Below are 27,596 nucleotides of genomic sequence, written 5' to 3'. Positions count from 1 at the left end.
TCTACTATAGCTTTAGCTTTCTCGCCTATAAAACGGGAAATCGGTTGTTACCTATCAAGGTAGGCATGAGGATTGAGTGAGGGAGGTATGTGAGGGGCTGAGGGCGGACAGAGCTGTGAAAATGTTGGGGGGACGGCAGACTGTGTGTTTGAACAAAGCGCTTGAACAAGGAGGCAGCAACCTTAGTGACTAAAAGCATGCACTCTAAAAATGGGCAGAACTGAGTTCAAACCCAGGCTCTGTCGATTACAAGCGTATCACCTTAAGCAAATGACGGCAGATCTCCAGGCCTCGGTTTCCCCTCACTAAATTAGGGATAATAAAAGTTACTCCCTTGCCTGTCCAGGTGGTGGTGCGGTGGGTAGAGAGTCAGACTGGGACACGGAGGACCCAGGTTTGAAACCCTGAGGTCGCCGGCTTGAGCTCAGGCTCATCTGGTTTGAGCAAAGCTCACCAGCTTGAGCCCAGGGTTGCTGGCTTGAGCAAGGGGTCACTCACTCTGCTGTAGCCCCCCCCCCCCATCAAGGCACATATAGTAAAGCAATTAATGAACAACTAAGGTGCCGCAACAAAGAATTGATGCTTCTCATCTCTCTCCCTTCCAGTCTGTCTGTCCCTATCTGTCCCTCTCTCTGTCTCTGCCCCCCCAAAAAAACAGGTTGCCCCTCTAAGGGCACCGGTCCAGAGTGAGAGCTGGATAAACAGGAGCTGTCCCTGCTGGCCATCTCTGAATGTCAGTGTCCCCAACACAGCAGCACCAAGCATGTCACAGGCTCTCACTAAATATGTGCTGATGGCTTAAGAGGTGGAGGTGGCAGGAAGGGTCCCCCAGTTATGTGTGGCCGAGAGAAGGAAAGAATTGATTCTAACCTCTTCTCCCTTCTAGAGCGTTGGTGGGGGGTAACAAAGAGAGGCTGAGGGTAGGGTCTGGGAGCAAATGACAAAAGATTAAGCAGCAAGGAGACCATGGGAGGTTATGTGGCAGTGCTGGGACTGCTCAGGAGGGTTTAGGGAAATTACAGAGCAATCCCCTGTCACTAGGGGAGATGAAGGTCAGTTGTGGACATGTCCCTAACCTGTGAGGCCTATGTCATGGAACACAGCCCCCTTCTCCAGTGCCTCTGATGTCCCCACTGGATCCAAAAGACTAGAATGCAGGCATGATATGACTTGCTTCTTCCCCACCCCTCGCCCCTTCCTGGGACATGTCTGAAGGATACCCTGGGGCCAGGCCCTGTGCCAGGCTCAAGAATTGTGGAAAGGCTGTGCATCAGTGTGTTGGGAGCAGCGGCAGCGTGGAAACATAGAAATGTTTCTGTGTTCCGGCTCCCCACCCAGTGCTTAGCATCGGGGAAGGAGGCTTCTGGGAAGGCCAGGTCAAAGGTCGCATTGGCTGGTTCCCCTCCGACTGCCTGGAAGAGGTGGCAAACCGCTCCCAGGAGGGAAAGCAAGGTAACGGGGAACTTGGACTATGTCCAGTTTACCCTAGGGTACTCAATCATGTCCTTGCCTTTCCCCCTCCCGATGGGGGTGAGGGGTGGGAGGAGGATGGGAAGGCTTGGGCCAGGGGTACTGGGAGGGGCTTGTGGTTTCCAGAATGAGGGCCCAAGATCATCCCTTGTCCCCCTGCAGAAAGCCGCAGTGACAAGGCAAAGAGACTCTTCCGGCATTATACCGTGGGCTCCTACGACAGCTTTGATGCCCCAAGGTAAATGTCCTTACACACTCGGATGCCCCCCGCCTCCCTTTACACTCCACCTTTTAAATATTTCCACTACCTCTAAGCGCCCTGTCACATCTGCCCCCTCTAAAGTTTGATCCAGGGGTTGGGGAAGGCAGACTTAGCTTCTGACCATACAGCCCAACCCCCAACCTGCCTTGGCAGTCTGTGAGACTGCTCAGCTCTGGGGTGGACAAGGCTGGGTAGGGGGGTGCCTGGGGGCCCCGGATCTCGTATGTATGGCTGGCTGGAGGCCCTCGTCTCCTTCATGCGCCCATCTCTGTGCGGTCATGTGCAGTGGAAATGTATGCATCCCGGGCCTTGCACTGGGCGTGGGCAGAGCTGGGGCAGGCGGGGTGGGGGTGGGAAGAGGGGCACACTGACTCCTTTCCCCTCCCTGGCTGCTGGCTGACTTGCTTCTGAAGCTTGATGGATGGGATTGGCCCAGGGAGGTGAGAAGGGAGGGGAAGGGCGGGACGGGGTCAAGAACGGGAAGGAAGGGGTGCCTGGGGGTGTATAGATGTGTGCGTGTGCACGACCAGAACCGGTTTCCCATATTTGTGAACATCTTACACAGGCGAGTGCCCTTGTACAGTTTCCCCGAGTGTGTTCTTGCCCATGTGTCTCTGTAGGTGTGCATGACACGTGTCCATGTGCATGTGTGACTGGAGGCCCTTAGATGTATAGCCCTGTGCAGATGCCCGTGACGGCCAGAGGGCCTGTCCTACTCTATAGAGATAGGTGCATCTGTGGCTGTCATATATGGCTGCACGATCGTGGCTAATTGTGCAGCTGGCTCTGTACATCCATGTTTCCTTGAATCTGTATGTCTGAGAATGAGAGCAAGTGTTTCTTAGAGACAGCAGTGTGTCTGCTTACCGCATATGGACAGGTGGGTCTCTGCACACGTCTGTCACTCTCTATGCATGTCACTGTTTGTGCATATTAGCACATAAAATCATGTGCATGCATTTGCATCTGTCTGATTGATCTGGAATTTAGGAAGTGGGGTGTCGGGGGAAAGGGGGCACAAGAGGGGAGGACTCCAGGACTTGGGCTTCCAGAGGGCAAGGCTGTGGGGGAAGGGTGGTCATAACTGGGCATCAAAGATGACACCCTCCCCTGCTGCTCCCCCATCCAGGGAAGGGTCTCCTTGTTTGTAGCCTCCTTCCATTAAATGTGTCCAAACCTACGTGTCTGTGTTCTGGCCAGTGGGGATGGGTTGGGGTGGGGAGGAAGAGAAATGACAACGTGAGGAGGGTGGGGCGGAGGTGCCACCCTGTGCCCAGGTGTCCGAGGCGCTTGACCATTGTGCGTGTTCGCCTGGCACGTCTCGGCTCTGGGCACCGGGTGAGTACGGAGGTCCTCCCCACCCTGAATCTCCCCATCAGCCTTTGCTTCTTGCCTCTGACAATGTCTCTCTGGGGCTCTCCTTGGCCTTGGTCTGGGGGTCACTTGCTCCACCTGCTGTATGGATGGGGGTGGTCCCTCTGGCCCTCAGTTCTGTCCTGTCAAGTTCATATCCTCCCCTCCTTCTCCACGTCTTGTGCCCACTGGAATGTGCTTCGATGTGTGTGGTGTGTCTGAGCTTCTCCTGCCTCGCCCTTGCTCTGCCCGACCTTTTTGTGGCGGCCTGGCCTCTCCTGTGTTGTGCGTCTTGCATCCCTCCTGGCCTGTGCGGTACTGACACTTGTACCCCTCCCAGCCTGTACCGCCCTCTCGCCTCTCCCGTGGCTCTCCAGTGAGGTGTACTGTGTGTATGTCCCTCCGCCTGGGGTGCTTTGGGGGGAGGGGTGTCTCTTTCTGAATGTCCTGGCTTTCCCTTTCCGGCCCTTCCAGATTATACTGGGATGTTTTGTATGTCGGTCTGTGGTGGGGGGCTGTGTGTCCCCTCCTGGGGCCTCTCTCACCATGCTGTCCCTGCCTTAGAAGTGGGGCTCGGTCCGCGCGTGCCTGCACGCGGTTGCGAGGCATCTTGTGTGGTGTTGTGCGTCCCTCTCCCGCTCTCTCTTGCTCTGCACCTGCGCGGGAGGGCTTTAGAGGGGGGAGGGGGTTAAGGGGGGGCCCAGACCGGAAGTGCCTCCCCCTTCTCCTCCCCCCCTGCGCCTCGCCCCTCCCCCTTCTCCCGCCAAGTGGGCCCCCGCGTTCCCCTCCCAGCCCCCTCCCCCCTGCCCGGCCCCCTCCGCCGCCCGGCGCAGGACGCCAAGGGGTTAAGCCTCGCGCCCGCTGCCCGCCTCCGGAGCTGTCCGCGGTGCTGAAGCCGGCGCCGTCCGCGGTCCTTGCGCTCCCGCGGCGGCCCGACCCCGCGCCCCGCGCCCCGCTCCCCGCGCCTCCGCGCCCCCGCGCCCCCAGGCATGTGAGCCCCCTGCCCTGCCCTCCCTCCCGCGGGAGGGTGCGCGCCCCCTCCCCCTCCCGGCGCGGGTCAGCATGAGGCGGGGCCTGGGGGCCCGGACACGGGGGTTCGGCCGAGCGGGGACGGGGACGCGGCGGCGGCGGCGGGGGCGGCCGGCACCGGGACCCGGGCCGGGGCCGCGGCGGCGATGGCTTTGTCTGCGGTCGGCGGCGGCGGGGGTTTCGGGGGAGGCCCCAGTGGGGGCTCCCTGCCGCAGCCGCCCCCCGCGCTCTCCTCCAGCTGGCCGGCCCTGGGGCCCCGGCGGCGCAGCGTCTGGTACATCTACAGGTAACGGAGCGCGCCGCCCCTTTTCCCCACGGCCGGGCCTGGAGGCCCCGGCCGCTGTGACGACCCTTCCCGCCGTTGATCCCCCATCCCTGGGATTTCTCCCCATCCCCCACGCCGCTCCTTCCTCCACCCTTCTCCTCTATCCGGCTCTGAACGCTGAACCCCTTGTCAGGCCCCTCTCCCAGCCCTGCGCTCGTTCCTTTCCTCGGGCCCCGCTTCCCAGCAACCTCCCCCCACCCCAGCCCAGGAATCTTCACCCCTCGCAGGCCCTTCCGTGCCCCCTCAGCTCTTCCTCCAAGATCTTCCCTCCAGCGAGGCCCTCCAAATGGACCCCACCTTGGAGTTCGGAACCCATTCGCCCTTTCTGCCGTCCTTAGCGCCCCCACTCTGTGGAGCCCTCCCCTTGGGGAGGCACAATGTCTCTCCCTCAGGCGCCTACACCCGAGGCCCCTGCTCCTCTGATCCCGTATCCCCACGCCCCTTCACAGAGTTGGCAAGTCCCCCCATTCATACCCCTCTCTCCCATTCACAGTCATCCCCCCCCATCACACACGCATTCCGCCGCCCCCGGCCTCCTCTCCCCTCGCTTTTTCCGCTGCGTGTCACTGTGCGACTGTGCGTGTGTCGGTGTGGCTTGTAGATGTGCATGCGTGTGTGTGACTGCTTGCAGCTGTGTGTGTGTGGAAGAGAGAGAGAGAAACAGAGACAGAGAGAGAGAAGGATGGGGCAATGGTGGGCTCTCAGCCCACCTCCCAGCTGTGTCCATCTGTGTATCCCTGTTTGACGGTGTCTGTCTCTCTGTGTGACTTGGAGCCATAGAGAAGCTGTCTGGGGACTCGGTGTGTGCGTGTGTGTGCCTGTGTGTGTGTGTGTGTGTCCCAGGCACTGCGGCTGTTTCCCCACCCTCCCGTGCCAAGCCTGCCCCCTCCCCCACAGCCCCCTCACCGGTCCCTCTGTGTGTCTCTACTTCTGTGTGCCCCTCTCCCTGCCCCCAGGGGTCTATGCCTGAGGGGCACGTGTGCTGAGCCATGGCTGAGCTCCTGCTTGGAGAGCTGCATCTGCTGTGTGTACCACTTCTCAGCATGGGAGGGGGCTGGCTTCCCGGCATGGGGGCCTCTGTGCCAGCCGTGGAGATGCCCGTGGAGATGGATACATAGGGAGGGGCTGAGTACTGGAGGGGGCGCCCTGTGCAGCAGCAGACTCTGGGCTCTGGGATCCTGGGTGTGTGAGAAGGACCTTCGGGGTGGGGGTGGGAGGAGTGGACGCTGCTGCAGTCTCCGCATGTGGGATCTGGTGAACAGGAGCTGGCTGCTGAGCTCGGCAGCCGCTCAGGGTCACTGAGGGATGGCCTGGGGGGCAGCATTGTGTGTGTTCCTTCAGGGCAGGTAGTGGGCAGCACGCAGTGTGAATGGGGTGCTGCGTGGGTAGCAAGACTGAAGCAGGGGGTGGGGTTAGAGGGTCTGGGTGGGAGGGCGTCAGGATGAGAATGGAACCGGGGAGAGCGGGACATACTGGAGTGGGGGGAGATGAAGAACACCGGAGCATGGAGGGTGCGTGGAGTGTGCAAAGCAATGGGGTAAGGAGAGAATGCAGGAGAAGAAGCGAAGGAGATTTGGGGGTGGGGATTTAAGCCGTATGGACGGAGGGTGCAGGAAATGTAAATGAAATGCAGCTGCGATTAACAGAAAGCAGAAAGGGGTGTGATGAAGTGAGTTGAGGATGCAGAAGGAGAAAAGGGCTTTCACCGATGATGGGTGGGGGAAACCAGGGAGTATGGAGAAAACCTGGTGCTGTAGGGGACACAGTAGCATTCATGCACAGGTGCAGGAGGATGTGGACAGGATGTGCAAGGGAGGAGGTAGAGGTGGCATGAGAGAGGGAAGAGGTCACGGAAGTCTGAGGAGGACACTTTGGGAAAGGAGATGTAGGGTGTGCCTACAAGAGCCAAGTGGGCGATCGGTGGCTTAGCCCCATGGTGTGATGAGGGCTTTAGGAAGTGAGGGCTGATGGTGGTGGCTTAGGGCAAAGTGGAGCTTCCAGATGACATGGAAGAGCAGGGAGCAAGGTGCAGAGAGGGGAGGGGACACACAAGGGAGGGAAAGGGAGTATAGAGTCGTAGGAAGCTGTGGGGGCAAGAGTGCAGGTGAGAAGCTCTAGGAGAGTGTGGTGTGATGAGGGAGACAGCACGTGTAGCTGGGGAGTAGGTGACAAAGTCACAGGGTGAGGAGGAGAAAGGAACGTGTACATGATGGGGACACTCGAGAAGAAGGGATGGGGTGCTGCGATGACCTGGGATGTTTGGACATTATTGGGGTATATCGGTTGCCTGTGGGGGATTTAAATCTTAGCTTTGACGCTATTCTAGCTGGTGTGATTTTGAGCAAGTTATTTCTCTATGCCTCAGTTTCCTCATCTTTAAAATGGGAAAATAGCAGTCAACCCTTACCACCCAGGGGTGTTGTGAGGACTTAATGAATAAATAAATGTAAAGTGCTTGGAACACGGGCCTTCAGCAGTGGCTCAGTAAGTGTGACTCGTTGTTGTGGGGCTCTTGGCATAACCTGAGATCAGTTTACGAACTGGAGGGGTACTCATGGTACGGGGTTTGGGGAGGTGCATATGTATTTGAGGTATTTAGATGCTGTGGAGTGAGTGGAGGGTGTTACTGCTGCAGTTGCCTAGGTATTTTCTTGGGGGTTGTTGAAGACTGTTATTCACTCTGTGGCCTCAAGCAAATTGCTTAACTTTTCGGGGCCTCCATTTCCTGACTTGTAACGTGGAAACAGTACTCATACCTACTTCAGAGGCTGGCGGTGGAGACAGTTGAGTTACTTGGCTGTGAAGGCTTCAAGTACTGCTTCGCACATAGCAAGTGCTTCCTCTTGGCACGTAATGGATGTGAGAGTTCTCCTGAATCATACTGGAGGATGGGGTACTTGGGGAAGGCTTCTTATTGGAGCATAGGAATAATGTGGGGATAAAGGAGAGATTCCAGGGGCCGGAGGGAGATGTGGGGAAGGTAGGGGTTTATGGCATGAACTGAGGAAAGCAAACTCCTGTAAATGAGGAATAAAGGAGAACTGAAGGGCAATGCTGGCCGCTGGGGGCCCTAGAGACTTGGAAGGGACATCCGATGACAAGGGCGAGAGGGCTCAGAGCAGGTTGTCAGGGTGTGCATGTGCAGCAGGGCGTCACAGAGTGCGTGGTCAGGAGCAGGCAGCTCTGACCTCTCAACCAGTTTCTGTTGGCCCTGTCCACTCACTGTTCAAGCCTTCTCGGTCTCCTTTTCCCCCTCCTATCCTGTTCTCTCTCACCTTCCACACTGCTTTCTACCTCTCCTTCCTCTTCACCACACCCCAGCTACCCAGCTACAAAGGTGGCTGATCCCTGGGCTGAACACAGTAAGATCAGGAAGACGTGGTGGGTGTGGTGTGGACATGCTTGCTGGACCATGGTGAGCTTTGAGCAAAGGCAGGTGCTGGGGGAGTCTGCGTGTACACACGCATGCTGTTGAGCACACAGGTTACAATAAGGGGGGGCAGGGCTCGCGTGCCCATGCATGCACAGAACACTGTCACCATGGTACAGCGGATGGATTTGATGGTGGAAGTCGTGGGGGGTCATGGGAGTGTATAGGGTACTGTGTGGTGGGCCAGGAGAGGGGTGCCGAAATACAGTAGAAGCACGTTCGGTATTGTTGGCATGTGCTGAGGGGTGACAGGGAGCCATGCTATGGGAATATACTGAGATCAAAGTAAGGGGGAGTTATTATTATAGGAGCATTCTGGGATGTGTGGGGCTGTTACTGAAACATGCTGGAGTATTCGTGGAGGGCTGTTTTGCTGAATCCGCGGGGGCAGGTAACTGGAGTGCACAGGGAGCACACGCGCTATTACCGGAGTCTGTTGGGACCAGTGGAGATTAGAGGGGTACGCTGAGGAGGGGTGCATGTGCGCTGGGGGTCGAGCACGTGACTACAGGGGGCTGGGTTGCAGCCGGCCATGCATTCTGCTTGTCTCGGTGTTCTTCGGTATTCTGTAGGGAGTGGGGTTGGAGCTAAGGTGCATGAGTATTCCTGTTGCATACTGGGGTGCCTGCAATGGAACGCATGCATAACATTGAGGAACACAGAGGTGACGTCAAGGTTTGGAGGCTGCGACTGAGCGAGCCCCAGCCAGTGGTGAGATATGTGGAATATGTTTGAGTTTACTGGGTATATGAGCATTACCTACATGTGCTAGCTGCCTTTTTGGCCTTACTGAGAACCATTTTACTAGAACCATAAGATGCAGGAGATACACCAGGGAATATAGAGGTCGGCACCGTCCACTAGACCTTTCAGCAGTGATGAAATGTTCTGTATCTGTGCTGTCCAGCATGGTAGCCACTAGCCTCACGTGGCTACTGGGCATTTTGAAATGTAGCTAGTGGAACAGAGGGACTGAAATTTTTCCATTTAATTTTAAATAATTTGCATATAAATAGCCACATGCAGCTAGTGGCCACCATATTGGACAGTGCTGAATAAGCAATGCTACAATATGGTTGGGGACCTGGGGAGGTGTTGCTGTAGTATATATATAGCCAAGGAGTTGAGAGGAGTATCCCTGAAGTGCATTGTTTCCTTGACTAGAAAGTTGACTGGAGACAGCAAAGGAATTCTCCTGAGTGCCTATGATGTGCCAGGCACTGTGCTGAATACTATAAGTACTTTGTTACCACAGCAACCTGTCAGGTAGAGCCTGCTATTAAAGATGAGAAAGCTGAGGAAGCTGAGACCCAAAAGGTTAAAGTCGTGGACTCAAGGTCAGAGATAGGAAGTGGTTAGCAGGGAGGGGTTCAAGCCAGGCTGTCTTGTGATCTAACAGTGTACCTCCCCGTCCCTCGAATGGTGCCTGGTGCACAGTGGGCTTGGTAACTGCTGCCTGAATGGATGGGTGGATGGATGCTCGAATGGATGAATGAGGAAAGAGTGAGTGGGAGAGCAGGCACTCCTGGCTCTGTGGGGGAGGCCTGTCAGGGCTGCTGTGAGCGAATGTTCGCTCTCGGAGTGGGTGAGGTAGATCCTAGGTGGGATGAATGGTCCTGGAGCAGGAGCTCAGGCCACTGGGGTGCCGGTGGGCCTGGCTCCATGTCTCATGATCCCTTCTCCACCTGCCCCGCCCCCACCCCTCCCTCCCCTCCCCGCCAGCGATTACATCATTAAAGAGAAGACAGTTCTGCTGCAGAAGAAGGACAGTGAGGGGTTTGGGTTCGTGCTCCGGGGGGCCAAGGGTGAGTGTCGGCCAGGTGGGGATGGGAGAATGGCTTTCTAACCCAGGGGGATGGACGGACAGGGAAAGGGACCCCAGCCCACCCACCACCTCAACCCCAGGGTGCTGGTCCCTCAGCTACGATGAGGCCTCTGTGACTTGGGTCTGAGCCCCATCCCCTGCTCGGCCTCTCCACCCCCTCCCCTCCGACCCCGCCGGCTCCTCCCATCTGCAGCGCAGACCCCCATCGAGGAGTTCACCCCCACCCCAGCCTTCCCGGCGCTGCAGTATCTGGAGTCGGTGGACGAAGGTGGCGTGGCATGGCGCGCTGGCCTGCGCATGGGAGACTTCCTCATCGAGGTGAGACCTGGCCCCCAGCCCCAGGGGCCTCTCCAAGCTGCAACCTCCAGCCCACCTGCCACAGACACACCTCTCTGCCCTAGGGCCCTGGTGACAGGTCCCAAGGCCCCTTGTGATCCATGCCAGGATCCGGCTGCCCAAGTGGGAGGGAGGAGTAGCCCACAGTGCCCCTGACAGGGGACTCTGAAGCTGAAAGCACCCCCCCCTCACCTACGGGGTATGGTGTGGGGGTGTCTGTGCCACAGGTGAATGGGCAAAACGTGGTGAAGGTCGGCCACCGGCAAGTGGTGAACATGATCCGACAAGGGGGCAACACACTGATGGTCAAGGTGGTGATGGTCACCAGACACCCGGACATGGATGAGGCTGTCCATAAGAAAGGTGACCCACCTCCTACTGTGTGGCTAGGCCTAGCACATCATGGCTGCCAGAGCAAGACTCTTAGGAGCCCTCCCCACCACTGGCTTTCCTTTCCTCAAGACTGCTTGTCTGGGACTCTTCTGGGGAGAAACTGAGGCAGGGAGGGTTTGCATGCCAGTGGTGGCCATTCTCTGAGGTCTGGGAGCATTGTGGTGGTCGTGGTGGGGAGGGGGGGTCATGGGGCTTTTCCCCATGTGCTGATGCTCGACCCCTACTGTGCCCTTGTCAGCACCCCAGCAAGCTAAGCGGCTCCCGCCCCCTGCCATCTCCCTGCGTTCCAAGTCCATGACCTCAGAGCTGGAGGAGATGGGTGAGCTTGTGGGGCTGCCGGGGCCCAGGCACGGAGATGGAGAGGGGCCGAGGGGGTGGGACCATCCTTGAGTTTGTTAGTGTTGTTAGTGACCAGGGGTCCTCGTCCTCATCCTGTCCCTGGTCCACGGGCCAGACCCTGGCCCTCATGTGTGTTGCTGGGAAGGGGCGTCTGAGAGTCGGCTTTCCTCTGTCCTCTTGTGTTTGTTTCTCTGTCAGAGTCTCTCCGGTTCTGTATGTCCCCCTCTGCAGGTCCATTCGCTTTCCAGCCCCTCTCCATCTGTCCCACCCCTTATTCTCCATCACCCACCACCAGCTCCCCCCAGCCCCACTAACAGAAAGGAAGGCCAACTCCCCCCCCCCCAGACAGAGTGGACCTGGGGGGTCCGGTTTCCACCGACAGGGGCGGGTCAGGCAGCTGACCCTCCCTACCACCGGGCCATGGGGGAGGCGGGCGTTCCAGACAGGGGGACCCTCGCCTCCCCCTGAAGTCCTAACTCTTGGCTCCTCTACTGCCTCTCCCCCGGGCTAGTCTCCCCCTGGAAGAAGAAGAGTGGTGAGTGGGCACAGGACTGGAGGGAGGGCCCCTGTCCCAATCCCGCCGTTGAACTCATCCCTCCCTGCCCTGGCCCCTCACTCCCTGACTCACCCCTGCACACGCCCGCCGACCACGCCCACGGGCCACGCCCACGGGCCAAGCCCTCTCCACCTTGCCCGCAGGGGGCGCCCCTGGGCTACAACCTAATCCTTTGCCCACAGAGTATGATCAGCAGCCTGCGCCGGTGCCCAGCATGGAGAAAAAGCGGACCGTGTATCAGATGGCGCTCAGTAAGATGGCCCACCCCTGCTCCCCCGGCTGCCCAGGGCCCCTAACTCTACACCCCCTGCGGTGCCTGCCTCCTTCACTCTGTCCCTCTTCCTGGCTGCTCATCACCTCCTGTCCAGCGATGCCCCAGCCCGCAAATCTGAGCTCCCACCTCTTATGGACAGCTGTCCCACTTGCTGTCCTCACTCCTTCCCATCTCTGGGTCCTGCGTGTTGGGCTGGAGACTGTGTCTCCATGGGAAGGGATGGAGACAGGGGTGCCCTTCTCCGGTTCTCATGAACCAGCGGTGGGCTCCTGGCAGCTCTGTCTCTGCTCGGGCTGAGGCAGTCTTCATCTCGCGGTGTCTCCGCCCCTCCCCTGCCCCCCCCCCCCCCCAGACAAACTGGACGAAATTCTGGCAGCCGCTCAGCAGACCATCAGTGCAAGCGAGAGTCCTGGGCCTGGGGGCCTGGCGTCCCTGGGCAAACACCGACCCAAAGGCTTCTTTGCCACTGAGGTAGGCAGCCCAGCCTGAGGAGCTGGGGTCTTGGAGAGGGAAACGTGCAGGGCGTGCACACCCACCTGGGGCCGCAATCCTGTTCCTTGCACACCTTTCCGAGCTCCTGTGTTTCAGGCGGGTCATGGAGGGCACCACGCTTCTCAGGGTCTGCTCCTTTCCCCCCACTCTGGGGCCTCCTTTCCTCCTTGGCCCCCCACCACCAGATGTGTCTCTCTCTCCCCTCACTTTACTCTTCATTCCTGCTCCTCATGCTCGCTTAGTTTCTGTCTGTCTCTGCCCCGCCTCAAAGGCCTCGGGGAAGATAACCCTGAGTCAAGCTGGAGATCCCTGGCACAGGCCCCGCACATCATAATGGGTGCTCAACAAGTGGCAGTTACTGAAATATTAATTATGATCTCTGTCTCGGCCCTGCCTGCCTCTCCCTACGACAGAGGCTCAGTGTAGCTGCTGTTGGTCATGTGTTAGACACTACGTTTTATGTGGATTATGCCCTTCATTTCTTAGAATCATCCTGTGAGGTACGCAAGGCAGCCCACTGACAGAGGGGAAACTGAGGCACAGAGAGTGCACCAGGATTTCAACCCTGGATTCACTGTCCTGCCACAGCCCAGGTTTTTCTGGTGTGGCTGCTCCCTGGCTGTCATCCTCGCTGGGCTGGGCTCCTTCTTAGGGACACATTCAGCATCTTCTCTTCCGCCACCCTCCAGGGGTCGCACTCTGCCCTACCTCTCTCTTAGCACTTCTTTCTCTGCGCAGGCCAAGCTCTCTCACCTCCAAACCCCTCTTCTCACAGGCAGTACCCACCACCTGGTAGCCAAAGGGCCATTTACTCTAAAACTATGTTCTTTGGTTTCTGGGGTGGCCATGGACCCCTTTGGCAGGCTAGCATGTTGCAGAGAATTATGCTTATAAAAGCATACAATTAAAAACATAAACAGAAAAAACTAGTTACAATGAAATGCAGTTATCAAAATATTTTTATAATTTTTATTGATTTTTCAAGAGAGAGAGGGAAGGGGAGAGAGAGAGAGAGAAACATTGATTTGCTGTTTCACTTATTTATGTATCCATTGGTTGATTCTTGTAAGTGCCCTGACCAGGGATCAAACCCACAATCTTGGTGTGTTAGGACAACGCTCTAACCTACTGAGCTACCCAGCAGGGTTAAAAAAATTTTTTTTTTATTTATGATATAGTAATATCAGTGCCTTTTTGCCAACACATAAACCAGCAAGATCTGGTGGTGGATCTTAAGTACTCTCATTTCAAAAACAGAAGCAGCATAAAACACTATTTTGAGAAATTGCAACTGCTGTGCTGGATGGGATATGGAAATATCTGTGATTTCTGTCACAGATATAGTCACAGGTCTTGCTAACACTAGCATGGTTTGTGGCCTACATTTTCAGTGAGGAAGTGTTGCATTTTAGTTGGAGGATAATGAAAATAAAGATGTAATTTTTCTCCTGTCCAAGTACACAGCTCCTTGAACTCTGTCCACCACCCCCCTAAAGGTTTGACTGCCTACTCTACAGGGTCTAGTACTTTTACAAGAACCAGATGCAGGGGGGACATTTAGTATCCAGACTGCTAGAATTTCTTTCAGATTTAGAGGCGGAGGGTCCTTGGCCCCTTGTCAGGGCTTGCCAAAGTGCCCTCCATGCAGTAGGTCCTCACTTCACACTTGTTTGGGGTTGCTCAAGGAATTTGAAGTCCTTGAGGGTATAAGGGTCACTTTTCATGCCCACCTCCCCACCGAAGTCAGTGTAAGAATCACAGCATGGGGTGCTGTAGAACCACACAAACCTGCCTTCAAACCCCAACTTCTAACTTACTTAGACCACGGTACTTAATTTCCCTGCACCTCAGTTTTCTGTTCTGTAAAATGGGTCTAAAGCCAGTCCTGCTGGGTCTTATGAGGATTGCACGAGACCAATTCCTAGCACAGTAGGCTCTTGACAGATGTGACCCCCCCCAGGTCACAAAATAATAAACTAGAGACCACACTGTGAGACATGCACCCCAGAGACTCCAAAGTAGCATCTCAGGCTCAGTCTCCAATAACAGATAGGGCATTTATTTAGTGACTGTCTGGAGCACTGATGAAGTCCCAGGCAGCCAGGGTGCCAGCCCCTCCTCTGCATGAACCATGGTTACAGGATAGGCAAGATCCTGGTCTCCATAGAAGTCACTATCTGAGCTCCAAAGACACCTGAAGATGAGCTCAAGCACCAGCCAATAACAACACCAGCTGCCCGCCTGCCCCCACTCATCTGAGGTCTTCCTTAGGACCTCCCTCTCCTCCCAGTCCTGGAGGCCAGCCAGCATTTCCTCCCCCTTGGACCTTCCCTTTCCTTCTCTCCTCTCTTGGGCCTGTCCCTGGCCTTCCCCAAATTCTCCCTCTTGTGTAGGGGCTCTCTCTTTCCTTTACCACCAGCCATCCTGACCTCTCTCACCCTGAGTCCTGACGTTTCTGCATCTTCTCTCCGTGGCCTCTCCCTTGGTGTGTGGTCTTGTCCTCTGCGTCTCCCTCTCCCACTTCTCCCCTCTTCAGTCTCCAACTTGGACCCCCTGCACTAGACCAGAGGGGCGAGTGGGAAGTGTGGGGGCTCAGTATGGCCCTGAGGCCTCTTTTCTCAGACCTGCACAGCAATGAACAAGGGAAAATATTGTATAAGACACCCTGTTTAAGAAGACAAACAATGAAGAAAAAATAAATAAAAAAACAGACACTACTGCTTATAAACCTAGAAATTGGGAAATATCAGCCCTCCCTAAATGACACACCTGTGCATAAAATCTACAGGGTTGAGGGGGACCCGCTGATGCCGACAGAGGGGCACAGACCTCAGGCCAATTTGCTGCAGACCAGGGTGCCTCCCAGGGCTCTGCTGTCCATCCATCCGTCCTCCCCTCCGCGTGGCTTTGGCTTTCTAGACAACTGTCTCTGCTCCCTGATCACCGACCCCCCCAGGGGTCCCCTGCCCATCTTCTCTCCCCCTCCCCTGTCTTTGTATGGGGACAGGTTTCAGCCTTTCTCTGGACTCAGTTTTTCTCTCTCTCTGGTTATTTTTATCTTTTTATCACACCCTCTTGGTTGCATTCTCTGCCTCTGTCTTACCCAGCCCTCTTCATTTCAGGGCCTCTCAGGACCAACTTCCTCTCCTTGCTTCATCGAGTTCCTTCTCCTTCCCACCGAGGTCTCATTTCCCCTCCTGTCTCTCAATCTCTGTCTCTCCCCTCTCTGGATCTGCCTCTCTTTTTCAAACCCTTCTCTGGCTTTGTCTGTCTCTGTCTCTCCATCTGTTTCCCTCTCTGGTCTCTCTCCCCTGACCCCTTTCCAGGGGCTGTCTCTGCGTGAATTTCCCAGCCCATGGTCGGCCTCCAGCCCGTGTTCAGCACCAGGGTACATACTCTGTCACTGAGGCACCAGATCCACAGACAAACCCTCGAGGTGGCACAGGATGGGGCTGGACCTCCGGCCGGCTCGCTGGGGAGGAGTCTGCCTGGCAGCTGGTGACGTCACGCTCAACTGGCGCACCCTGAATGGCTGCCCCCTCCGCGCGCGGGACTTGGTGTGGCCCGTTTGTTGATGGAGGTTAGCCTGCCCCACCTTGAGTCAGTCCGCCCCAGACAGTCACTTCGCGTCCTCCGTCAGTCTGACATCTCCTCTACCATTTTGACCCCTCACGAAGTCAAGCTAACCCATTATTTGATCTCTCTGACCCCTTTCCTGCCACTCCGACTCCCATCCTGTCAGTCTTAGCCCTCCCCTGTCCCTCTGACTTCTCTTACGATGCAACCCCTCCCCCTCCATCCCCACACCCCACTCAGGATGCTTCCTGCACCTTCTTTTCCTCCTCCCAGCTATCCTCTTGCCCGTCCTCCCCAGCCTGGGCTCTACCCAGTCTCTTCTCCAGCTTCTGCCCCTCACTGGTCCCCACATCCTTCCTGGTGGTCACACCCCTTTTCTTAGCTCTTCATAATTCTTCTCCTTTCCTCTTACTTAACCTTAGCATTTTCTAGTCGCTCCGATCTGTTTCCAACAACTTCTTTGTAACCTCCTCCTTACTGACTGGCTGATCTAAGATACTACCCTTCTCCTCTGACCCACAGCTGCTTTCTCCATCATCAAAATCAGTGTAGCCCACCCTAACGCACAAGGGGGAGGATGCACAAGGACTTAGCACGGAAGACAGCAAAGTGGCCTGCACAGAAATGGTTCTCCTCACTTTCCCTCTCTCTCACTGCACCAGCACACTATCTCCCCTCTCTTGCAGGGTTCAGCTCCCCGATCCCACACAGACCATGACAAGCTGCAGGACAGGGTGGAAAACCAAGCAGGATGTTCAGCTGAGGCTTAGGGAGAGAGGGCTTCAGGGGGCTGTTTGAGAAAAGCATGCAGCAAAGTCGAGGAGAGTTGGCAGGCTGAGAATTCTGCTCGGAGATCAGAATGGGGGAGACCAGTCAAAACAGGCATGCCTTCAGGAGACACTTCCTGCCGCCTTTGTGGGGCTGACCCCGGGCTCTTTCATGAGGATGTTCAGAGGGACAGGACCGGGCTTTTGCCTTCAGGATGCCTCCCGCCCCATCTTTTCATGAGCTTGTATTACTTCCAATCCATCCTTCATTGTATAAGTATTTATTGAATTTATTGAATTTACTATATGCTATACCTGCTGCTGGGACCTGGGGGTGTAGGAGTGAGCCAGTCAAACAAAGTCACTTCCCTTAGAAAATTTACATTTTCAAGGGATTCTGTGGAATTGGGTTCTGCTGTATATAAGAGAAACTTCCAAATAACAATGCCTGATGGCTCTTTCTGAGTCTTTCATTAATTTGACATGAGCTTTTAGAGCATCAGGCCCAGTAAAGGGACTGGAGACCCAGCAGGGAATAAGGCCAACAAGGTCACTCTCCTCAAGCAGTCATTCATAACTCTCATGGGCCTTTGGCAATTTTGCCTTCATGAGCCCCTAGCTCTTAAAGAAAAAAAGTTTATAAATCTATATTTTATTACTTTGTTGGCACATAGATGAGTATTATCCAGATTGATTGTTTTCCCCTTATGTTTGTTTGTTTGTTTTTTAATCAAGTGAGAGGCAGGGAGGCAGAGAGACAGATTCCTGCGTGCACCCCCACTGGGATCCACCCAGCAACCCCTGTCTAGGGCTGCTGCTCCGTTGCTTGGCAATTGAGCTATTTTAGCACCTGAGGCAAGACCATGGAACCATCCTGAGTGCCCAAGGCCAACTTGCTCATTCCAGTCATGGCTGTGGGAGGGGAAGAGAGAAGGGGAAGGAAGGGTGGAGAAACAGATGGTCGCTTCTCCTGTGTGCCCTGACCGGGAATCGAACCTGGGACTTCCACGTGCTCTACTTCTGAGCCAACCATCCAGGGCCTCCCCTTCTGTAGATCTTTTATTTATTTATTTATTTTTATTTTTTATTTATTTATTTATTTATTTATTTATTCATTTTTAGAGAGGAGAGAGAGAGAGACAGAGAGAGACAGAGAGGAGAGAGAGACAGGGGGGAGGAGCTGGAAGCATCAACTCCCATATGTGCCTTGACCAAGCAAGCCCAGGGTTTAGAACCGGCGACCTCAGCATTTCCAGGTCAACGCTTTATCCACTGCGCCACCACAGGTCAGGCCAGGGCCTCCCCTTCTGATTTTAAAAGATTATTAAAACATTTTCCTTAAAGTATCATGGGCCCTCGACACTGTAGCCATGTTCCCTGGGACGGTAACATCGTGCCTTCAGGGACCTGACATCCTGGGCAAAGAGACAGATAAATAAGCAAGTAAACGAGATTTCAGATGGAGAAATGTGCCAGGAAGAAAACAGGACAGAGACATGCAGTAGACAGTGACCAGCAGTGAATGGTGGAGTGGAGACCTTACAGATGAAAAGCACCTGTGATGATTAGGAGGAAAACATTGCAGAGAAAAAGACCCAGGACTTGCAAGTCTTCTAAAGCAGAGGTGGACCTTGGGAATTGATGCAGGGACAGGGAGACATGGTGGGACCAGAGTGGGCAAGAAGAAGATGCAGACTGGACTAGATCATACAGGGTATCTGAGCCTTGGTCCCTGTAATTGGTGCCTGAGATAGGGATTCTTATGCCAATTAAGGAAGACCCTGTAATGGGGGGAGGGAGGGAGGATGGGCTGCAGAGGACAGCAAGCCTGGTCCTCACTGGAGTCCACCTTCAGCCTGATCCCTCAGCAAGCTCTGGAGTGTGAATCACAGTAGGGAGTTGATCCTGCCCTGGACCTCCATGTTGGCCAGTCATTGGCTGCAGGTGACTTCTAGAAATGGGGACATGTAGCTGCTTGGGCATGTCAGTTTTGGGGGGGGAGGATAATTCTACAGAGCAAAGGGCAGGTGACATACAGCAGCTGGGCATGGGCACAGCATCCCAGCCAAGGGGACGTAGTGAGCAGCGGCAGTGTCTACCATGGCACAGCTTGAAGACCAAAGTTGGGAATTCAGATGTCTTCCTAACTGATGTGGGATGTGGCTGTAGAATTTCAAGCAGGGCATTAGCATGACCTGAATTACTTTTTTAAAAGATCCCTTCGACCCTTGTGTGGGAAGCAGACCAGAAGTGGATGGGGGGACAAGGGTGGCAGCAGGGAGACAAGGGAAGAGGCTACTGCAGCCATAACCTTTCCCTCTGAAGAATTCCCTTCCACCTCCGCCAGGCACCTCTTTCTTCCTACAAAGGTTTGGAGGACTGGGGGCCGGCCATGTATAGAAGCCATGAATCTTCCTGCCCTGACTGTTCTTTCTCTGCTATCTTTTCTCTCTCCTCCCTGGCCACCACCCCAAAGTCGAGCTTTGATCCCCACCACCGCTCACAGCCAAGTTATGAACGTCCTTCTTACCTGCCACCAGGACCTGGGCTCATGCTCCGGCAAAAATCTATCGGTATGTCACTGGAAGAGTGGGTAAAAGGGATGCCGGCTGGAAGGATGATAGTTTACAACAGAAACAAGGGGGCCTGGAACTGTTCCTTTCTACTTCCTTATGTGACCACAGTTCCATGAAGTCGGGCAGTGTTCAGGCTTTGCTCCTGGGCAAACATAGGTTTGAATCTTGGCTCGAGTTCATCTCAGCTGTGGAACCTGGGGCAGGTGGCTTTACTTCTCTGGGCCGAGGGCTCTGTGTCTAGAAAAGGGAGAGATTATTAGCCTTGCCCAGATGAAGTGAGTCGCCCCCACCACAGACCCTGTTTCCTTCTCTCTTATACTGGACTCCATTCACTCATTGATGCACGCATTCATTCTACAAATGTTTATTGAGCTCTATCATATGCCAGGTTAGACTGTGGGGATATGTCAGTGAACAAAGTAGACTAAAGGGTCCTGTCCTCATGGAGCTTACATGAGGGGAAGACAGGCAATATAAGGATAAGAAATAAGAAAATTATACAGTATCGTTAAATGTGGTAAGTGCTATGGAAAAAAAATAGAGTGGGATAAGAGAGATCACAAGTGCTGGGGGGCAGGTTTGGACTGAAACCTGGAGGTAAGGCATTCCAGACAGCAGAAGCAGCTAGTGCAAATGTCCTGAGGTAGGACTGAGCTGCCATTAGGTAAGATGGGGGAGTCCAAGAGCAGGAGGAGATCTGGAGCTCATTTGGGGGCCTGTTGAGTTTGAGATGCCAGTGAACCACTAAGTGGAGCTCGGGTGAGAGGACTGGGCCCGAGACAAGGGTGGGAGTCTTCAGCAGAGAAGGAAAGAATGAAGTCTGACACTGGTCAGGGGAGAGAGAGTAGCCAGAGGCTTGAGAAGAGTCAGGGACTGAGCCCTGACAGTTGATAAGTAAGCAAAAGACCACTCCTCCAATCTTCTCTGAGTCGTTTTGCTAATTGAATCTAGCTTTCCCTCAATTTCCAGTGTCCACAGTCTACTAGTGTGTGTCTTGCATCTGTGAGGTCTACCTATACCTCGTCATTTGCCTAATGTCAGCCACCTATAAATCTAGATAACATTGCATACTTATCAATCAGCTCCCTCTCTTAAACATTTTAGCCTCAGCTTGAGCAGTTCTATGTGTGAAATCAGAGGCTCGATGTGCTAATTGCATTTCGTTTCTGCCTATACATGGAAAGAACTCTATAACTATGTGCATAAACATGGTATCTCTTCCCTGCTCAAGGCACTTTTGCTCACTCCAAGCCACAGCTACAAGCCTGTACTGTGCTTCTGTGTGAATTAGAAATGGCGCCCCCTCCTGGTCTGGGGTGTAAGTTCAGCAGAATTTCTCCCTGGTCGGCTTTTCTCCCTTTGCTGTTTGCTGTTATGCAGTGCACACACAGCCTGTATTACGTATAAAGCTGATTTGGATTTACCATAACCACCGGGAAAGCTAGACTAATGCCCGTGAAGGTCTTCTTACATACATGGGTGCCATTATTACTATTATTTTTACCATTATTGTACTTTTATGGGATAGGGGAACAAGGAGAGCCCCCTCTCACTCCCACCCGTCCCATTCCTGGATTTTCTGTGTCTCCCCAGGGGCTGCAGAAGATGATAGACCCTACCTAGCACCCCCAACCATGAAGTTCAGCCGCAGCCTGTCTGTGCCTGGTTCGGAGGACATCCCCCCACCTCCCACCACGTCCCCCCCGGAGCCCCCTTACAGCACACCTCCAGCGCCTTCCATCTCCGGCCGCCTCACCCCCTCCCCCCGCGGAGGGCACTACAACCCTGGCGGCCCCCTCCCCGCCTCCTCCCCCGCCTCCTTCGATGGGCCCACCCCTCCCGACACCCGGATGGGGGGCCGGGAGAAGAGCCTGTACCACGGCGGACCCCTGCCCCCGGCCCACCACCACCCGCCCCACCACCACCACCACCACGCCCACCCCCCTCACCCGCCGGAGATGGAGACGGGCGGCTCCCCCGACGACCCCCCACCCCGACTGGCTCTGGGGCCCCAGCCGAGCCTGCGCGGCTGGCGGGGCGGCGGGCCCAGCCCGACCCCGGGGGCCCCGTCCCCGGCGCACCACGGCAGCGTGGGCGGGGGCCCCTCCCAGGCCCCGGCGCTGCGCTACTTCCAGCTGCCCCCGCGGGCGGCCAGCGCGGCCATGTACGTGCCCGCCCGCTCCGGCCGCGGCCGCAAGGGCCCGCTGGTCAAGCAGACCAAAGTGGAAGGCGAGCCTCAGAAGGGCGGCGCGCTCTCGGCCGCGGCCTCGCCCACGTCGCCTGCCTCCCCGCAGCCGCCGCCCGCCGCGGCCGCCCCGGCGGAGAAGAACTCCATCCCCATTCCCACGATCATCATCAAGGCTCCGTCCACCAGTAGCAGCGGCCGCAGCAGCCAGGGCAGCAGCACCGAGGCCGAGCCCCCGCCCCAGCCCGAGGCCGCGGCCGGCTCCGCGGCGCCCAGCCCCGCGACGGCCGTGTCGCCGGTGCCGCCGTCCCCGTCGCCGCTGCCCGCCCACAGCTCGCCCAGCGGCCCGGCCACCCTCGACTTCACCAGCCAGTTCGGAGCGGCCCTGGTGGGGGCGGCGCGCAGGGAGGGGGGCTGGCAGAACGAAGCCCGCCGGCGCTCCACGCTCTTCCTCTCCACCGACGCGGGGGACGAGGAGGGCGGCGACGGCGTGCTGGGCGCGGGGGCGCCCCCGGGCCCCCGGCTCCGTCACTCCAAATCCATCGACGAGGGCATGTTCTCCGCCGAGCCCTACCTCCGGCTGGAGTCGGCCGGCGCCGGGAGCGGCGGCTACGGGGGCTACGGGGCCGCGGGCCGCGCCTACGGGGGCAGCGGGGGCAGCAGCGCCTTCAGCAGCTTCCTGCCGCCGCGGCCGCTGGTGCACCCGCTGACCGGCAAGGCCCTGGACCCCGCCTCCCCGCTCGGGCTGGCGCTGGCGGCCCGCGAGCGCGCGCTGAAGGAGTCCTCGGAGGGCGGGGCCGCCCCGCAGCCGCCGCCCCGGCCCCCGTCGCCCCGCTACGAGGTCCCGCCGCCCGCCCCGCACCACCACGAGCCGGTGCTGCGCCTCTGGGGGGCCGCCGCCCCGGACCCCGCCCGCCGCGAGCTGGGGTACCGGGCCGGGCTGGGCAGCCAGGAGAAGGCCCTGCCCGCCAGCCCGCCGGCCGCCCGGCGCTCCCTGCTGCACCGCCTGCCGCCAGCGGCGGCGCCCGGGGTCGGGCCCCTGCTCCTGCAGCTGGGGCCGGAGCCGCCCGCCCCGCACCCCGGCGTGAGCAAGGCCTGGAGGTCCGGGGCCCCGGAGGAGCCCGAGCGGCTGCCCTTACACGTGCGGTTCCTCGAGAACTGCCAGCCCCGGGCCAGTGCGGCCGCCGGGAGGCCCCCGCCCGCCGAAGACGGCCCCGGGGTCCCGCCGCCCAGCCCGCGCCGCTCGGCGCCCCCCTCGCCCACCTCCCCGCGGGGCAGCGAGGAGAACGGCCTCCCTCTGCTGGTCCTGCCGCCCCCGGCCCCCTCGGTGGACGTGGAAGACGGCGAGTTCCTCTTCGTGGAGCCGCTGCCCCCTCCCCTGGAGTTCTCCAACAGCTTCGAGAAGCCGGAGTCGCCCGTCACGCCGGGGCCCCCGCACCCGCTGCCGGCCGCCCCGCCGCCCCCTGTGCCGCCCCCCGCCGCGGCTGCCGCCCCGCCCGCCCTGGACTCCACCGCATCCAGCTTGACTTCGTACGACAGCGAGGTGGCCACGCTGACGCAGGGGGCCCCCGCGGCTCCTGGGGACGCCCCGACGCCGGGCCCGCCGGCCCCGGCTGCCCCGGCCGCCCCCGCCCCGCAGCCTGGGCCAGACCCGCCGCCGGGCACGGACTCGGGTATTGAGGAGGTGGACAGTCGGAGCAGCAGTGACCACCCCCTGGAGACCATTAGCAGCGCGTCCACGCTGAGCAGCCTGTCTGCCGAAGGTGGTGGCAGCGCCGGGGGCGGGGCCGGTGTAGCCAGTGGGCCGGAGCTTCTGGACACGTACGTGGCCTACCTGGACGGCCAGGCCTTCGGGGGCAGCGGTACCGCCGGCCCACCATACCCCCCACAGCTCATGACTCCTTCTAAGCTCCGGGGCCGGGCCCTGGGGGCCAGTGGAGGCCTGCGGCCCAGCCCTGGGGGGGGACTCCGCGACCCTGCTACGCCCACAAGCCCCACTGTCTCCGTGACGGGAGCGGGAACCGATGGGCTGTTGGCCCTGAGTGGTTGTTCAGGACCCTCGGCGGCAGGTGTGTCTGGGGGTCCAGTAGCTGTAGAGCCAGAAGGCCCACCAGTGCCCTTGCCGTCGGCTGCCTCCCTGCCTCGGAAGCTGCTGCCCTGGGAGGAGGGCCCGGGCCCACCGCCACCACCCCTGCCCGGGCCCCTGGCCCAGCCTCAGGCCTCAGCCTTGGCCACAGTAAAAGCCAGCATCATCAGTGAACTCAGCTCCAAGCTTCAACAGTTTGGGGGCTCCTCGGCAGCTGGTGGCGCTCTGCCCTGGGCCCGGGGAGGCAGCGGGGGAAGCGGGGACAGCCACCACGGGGGAGCCAGCTACGTCCCCGAGAGGACCTCCTCCCTGCAGCGGCAGAGGTGAGCAGGGGTGGGTGGTTGGCAGTGAAGACCAGAGGGACCAATGTTGTGGGCTGTGGGTACCAGAGTCCACCTTCCCCATAGCTGTGTCCCTTGAGGGTCCCAGGTGGTAGAAAGAAAACAGAAACCAGGCTGGCTTGGTGAAGTTTGCCCTAAAAGAAACATGTTTTCACAGATGCTTTTAACTTCCCTTTATCTCAGTAGCTTCTATGGTCTGTTCCTATCACCATGACAACCCACATTCCATGATGAACAAAAAGAGTTATTAACAAAGGAGACTGGAGCACAACTTGCTGATGTCTGTTTCCTTGGTGGGTTGTCAGTTCCCACGATCCCTGAAATCTGCAAATCCCTTGAACCCACTGTGGCTCAAGACAAGATGCTTTAGGGCACAGTGGTTAGGTGCATGCCTGGTCTGGAGCCAGGCTTCTTGTGTTTCTGGTCCCAGCTCTCTCTGCACTTTCTAACTGGATGAACTTAGGCAGAAGAGTCCACCTCTCTGTAGAAGGGGGACAGCATAGTACCCACCTAAAAGGGTTTTTGAGGCCACTGTTGTAACATTAGCTGGGGAAATACGGGGTGAGGCTGAAACTTTCCAAAGTGGTTAGCTAGCCAGGAGCGCCAGAGAGTTCAAGTTCATTCAAGACCGAGTCTTAGGAAAAGTAGAGTCATATCCAAGAGGATTTTTAATCCCCTTGTCCATCTGCAGAGCTCTAATTCTGATGTCCTTATAAGCTGATATTCGAGTGTGGTTTTATCAGGCCTTTGAGATCTTATGGCAACTCGTTGAGTATTTTTAAGTATTCTGGGTAGCGAAAAGGATGCTGAATTTAGGCGACAGCTGAATCAAGGATTGATTTACCACCTACTATGTGCTAGGTGCCCTTATGTTTCATAGGGGTCCCACAGTGGACAAGAGAGGCAAAATATTGCCCTCAAAGAACTCATAGCCTAACGAGACCAAGATAGAGGCCAGACAACAAAATAATTGCAGCTGTCCTAGGAAAAATACACCATAACAGGATGGTTAGAAAATATCAACGAGAAGATGCATGGAAATTGGTGGAGGGGAGAAAGGAAATCACGGAGCTACTTGGGGGAATAGTGAGCTAGGCAGAGGGAACAGCCAGTTCAAAGGCCCTGAGGCTGAACTGTTCTGGAGGGAGCTAAAGGGATGAGGGGAACCTTTTTCTCCCCTTGTTTCTTCTCTCTTTCATCTCCCTCTCCTCATCTCTCTCTCTCTCTCTGTTCCCTGTCCCCTTCCATCTCTCTCCCCTGAACGCTCACCCTCTTTTTGTTCCTCTCCCACCGTCTCCCTGTCTTCCACTCTGCTGTGACTGGCCATAACCCAAAAGGCAGTATAGAATAGTGGTTAAGAGCTCAGACTTCGGTGCCATATAACCGGGCTCTGCCACTTCCTGGCTGTGTGTCCTTAGGCAAGTTACTTAACCTCTCTGTGCTGATGATGATGATGATAATAGTAACTTGCATCAGGGCTGTCATGGGGATTAAATTGAAATGCGATATGTAAAGCACTTAGAACAATGCCTGGCACACATGAGCATCAGTAAGTGGTGGCAAATAATATTATTATCACTTAATGTCTCTTTTTCTTTCATCTCTCTTGACTGTCAACCCTCTCCCTGTCCTCTCATTTTTCGCTCCCTTCATTTCTGTTCTGACATCCATCTTACCCCTCCTCACTCCTCTCTTCCCATCTCTCTTCTCCATCTCTCTACCCCGGTCCCTATGTCTTTCTTCCTCTCTCCTTATATCTTGACCTCTTCCTCTTTCTCACCCTGCCCTTAACCCCCAAACCCCTCTCCTCCACCCGGCCCCCTTGTCACATTCCAGACTCTCGGAAGACTCCCAGTCCTCGCTCCTCTCCAAACCCGTCAGCAGCCTGTTTCAGAACTGGTCCAAACCACCTCTGCCGCCACTCCCCACAGGAACTGGGGTCCCCCCTTCAGCTGCTGCGGCCCCAGGGGCCACTTCACCCTCAGCCTCCTCCTCCACGTCCACACGCCACCTCCAGGGTGTGGAGTTTGAGATGCGGCCACCTCTGCTCCGCAGGGCCCCCAGCCCCTCGCTGCTGCCCGCCTCGGAGCACAAGGTCAGCCCTGCGCCCCGGCCCTCGTCCCTGCCCATCCTGCCTTCTGGACCCCTCTATCCGGGCCTCTTTGACATCCGCAGCTCTCCCACTGGAGGGGCAGGAGGCTCTGCTGATCCCTTCGCCCCTGTCTTTGTGCCGCCACACCCGGGGATGTCCGGGGGGCTTGGTGGAGCCTTGTCAGGGGCCTCCCGCTCCCTCTCACCAACCCGCCTGCTTTCGCTGCCCCCGGACAAGCCGTTCGGAGCTAAACCTCTGGGGTTCTGGACCAAGTTCGACGTGGCTGATTGGCTGGAGTGGCTGGGCTTGGCTGAACACCGAGCCCGGTTCCTGGACCACGAGATCGATGGATCCCACCTGCCCGCCTTGACCAAGGAGGACTACGTCGATCTGGGTGTAACCAGGGTGGGCCACCGCATGAACATCGACCGGGCTCTCAAATTTTTCCTGGAGAGGTGATGGCTGGCTTGGACGGACCAGCCCGTCCACAGAACCCTTGAGCCCGCTGGCCTCTGGACCTCTGACCCCTGACCGTTATTCTCTCCCTGGGCCAGGGACTCTGCTGAAACTGTGCCCTGCCCTCATCTTCCAAGGCTGGAGGTCACCAGGTGGCCTGATCCCAGCCAGACATTTGCACCTCACAGGAGGGGGCAGCTAATACAAGACTGTGTGGAGTGGGAGGGGTGGGGGTGGGATGGAAGAAATCGCAGAGGGGGACGGAGAAGGAGGGAAGGGTCGATTCTGGGGAAGGGGGAGACAGACAGAGCCATAGAGGGCCAGCCCTGAGCCTGACTGGACGGGGGTCATCCCCCAGGCCACAGGGGAAGGGGGTGCCCTTAGATTCCACCACCTGCCACCCTCTAACAACCCTTTCCCCCCTCTCCAGGCCCCTCTGTTCGCCCTGCCTTCCCCTCTCCCTAGCACACACAGCAGCACCCCCAGCCTCTTGCACGCTCCTTTGCACGCCTGCTTGCCTCTCTCCCCTTCCTGGGCTACAATTTTGCACAAATTTGCCCTCTCGCTGTCTTGCACACTCCGCCTTCGTTTCTGTCCCACGAGGCACTCTCAGCTCTGTTTCCCTTGCACACATCGCATTTCTTTTCCCATGCTCCATGCCCCTTGCTCTCTCCAGCTCTTGCACACTCTTCCCCTGGTGTCCTCCCTGACACACCTCATTTCTGAAAATCTCTGGGCCCTTGCTGCAGACACACTTGGGACACCCTTTCCCTCACCCACTCACAGGCTCTGTGCACACATTTATTCTCTGGAATACCCTTGTCTTTGTTCAACCCTTGCACATCCACTATCCTGTGCACCTCCCCTGACACACTTGCCTCCATTTTTTAAGCACTTTCCCCTCTTACTCTTGAACCCCCACTTTCTTACTCTACCCACCTCTCTGTCAGTGACACTTCGACCCCTCCTTATCCCACCCCCTCACTGTTACTTCTTATCACACGGCTTGCACACTTGCTTCCCAGGAACTGTTTCTCAGATGCCCATTCCTCTCCTCTTTGCCAGGCTCCCACACTCATACCCCCTCCTTTTCCAAATCTTTGTCCATCTCCATCACTCTTTTGTGGACCTTCCTGCACACTCACTCTTGCACATGTATTCTCCTCAGCATGTCCACTGCTTTTTTGGAGCCTTTTCCTTTTAACGATGTTCTTGCACACGTGGCTTTGCTGCTCACTGATTCTTTAATTTGCTTGCTCTTGTCAGCTCCTGGGTGGCTTTCTCCATCTCCAGTGGGGAACTCGACTGCCTCTTGCTTCTTGCACACTCGGTTCACTGCATACTCTTGGCCTGGATTATTGTCTCTTTTCCTGGCAGCTATGTTTTTGTCCCTGTGAAGGAACAGCTCTTGCAGCTGCTCTCACTCCGCCTGT

General features: G+C 57.0%; 1 protein-coding gene across 3 annotated transcripts in view; it reads left to right on the top strand.

Annotated features, from left to right (window-relative positions):
* Positions 1–26,376, top strand: part of SHANK1 (SH3 and multiple ankyrin repeat domains 1) — a 43,808-nt gene extending 17,432 nt beyond the window's left edge. Inside the window, exons 13-25 of one of the 3 annotated variants that reach the window (XM_066374095.1) lie at positions 1,339–1,452; positions 1,633–1,708; positions 2,146–2,172; positions 9,592–9,674; positions 9,888–10,012; positions 10,258–10,393; positions 10,662–10,742; positions 11,274–11,297; positions 11,501–11,569; positions 11,945–12,063; positions 18,904–19,000; positions 20,597–23,597; positions 25,452–26,376. In XM_066374095.1, coding sequence (XP_066230192.1) covers positions 1,339–1,452; positions 1,633–1,708; positions 2,146–2,172; positions 9,592–9,674; positions 9,888–10,012; positions 10,258–10,393; positions 10,662–10,742; positions 11,274–11,297; positions 11,501–11,569; positions 11,945–12,063; positions 18,904–19,000; positions 20,597–23,597; positions 25,452–26,166 — 4,667 coding nt within the window. In that variant the 3' untranslated portion in view covers positions 26,167–26,376. The remainder of the gene's footprint in view (positions 1–1,338; positions 1,453–1,632; positions 1,709–2,145; positions 2,173–9,591; positions 9,675–9,887; positions 10,013–10,257; positions 10,394–10,661; positions 10,743–11,273; positions 11,298–11,500; positions 11,570–11,944; positions 12,064–18,903; positions 19,001–20,596; positions 23,598–25,451) is intronic. The other 2 variants (XM_066374097.1, XM_066374096.1) reach the window with 2 other exon arrangements.
* Positions 26,377–27,596: the final 1,220 nt, after the last annotated feature.

The sequence above is a fragment of the Saccopteryx leptura genome, chromosome 3 (assembly GCF_036850995.1).
Source record: "Saccopteryx leptura isolate mSacLep1 chromosome 3, mSacLep1_pri_phased_curated, whole genome shotgun sequence".
Taxonomy (NCBI): domain Eukaryota; kingdom Metazoa; phylum Chordata; class Mammalia; order Chiroptera; family Emballonuridae; genus Saccopteryx; species Saccopteryx leptura.
Note: the sequence above shows the minus strand (reverse complement) of the source record. Positions and strands in the feature narration are given on the sequence as shown.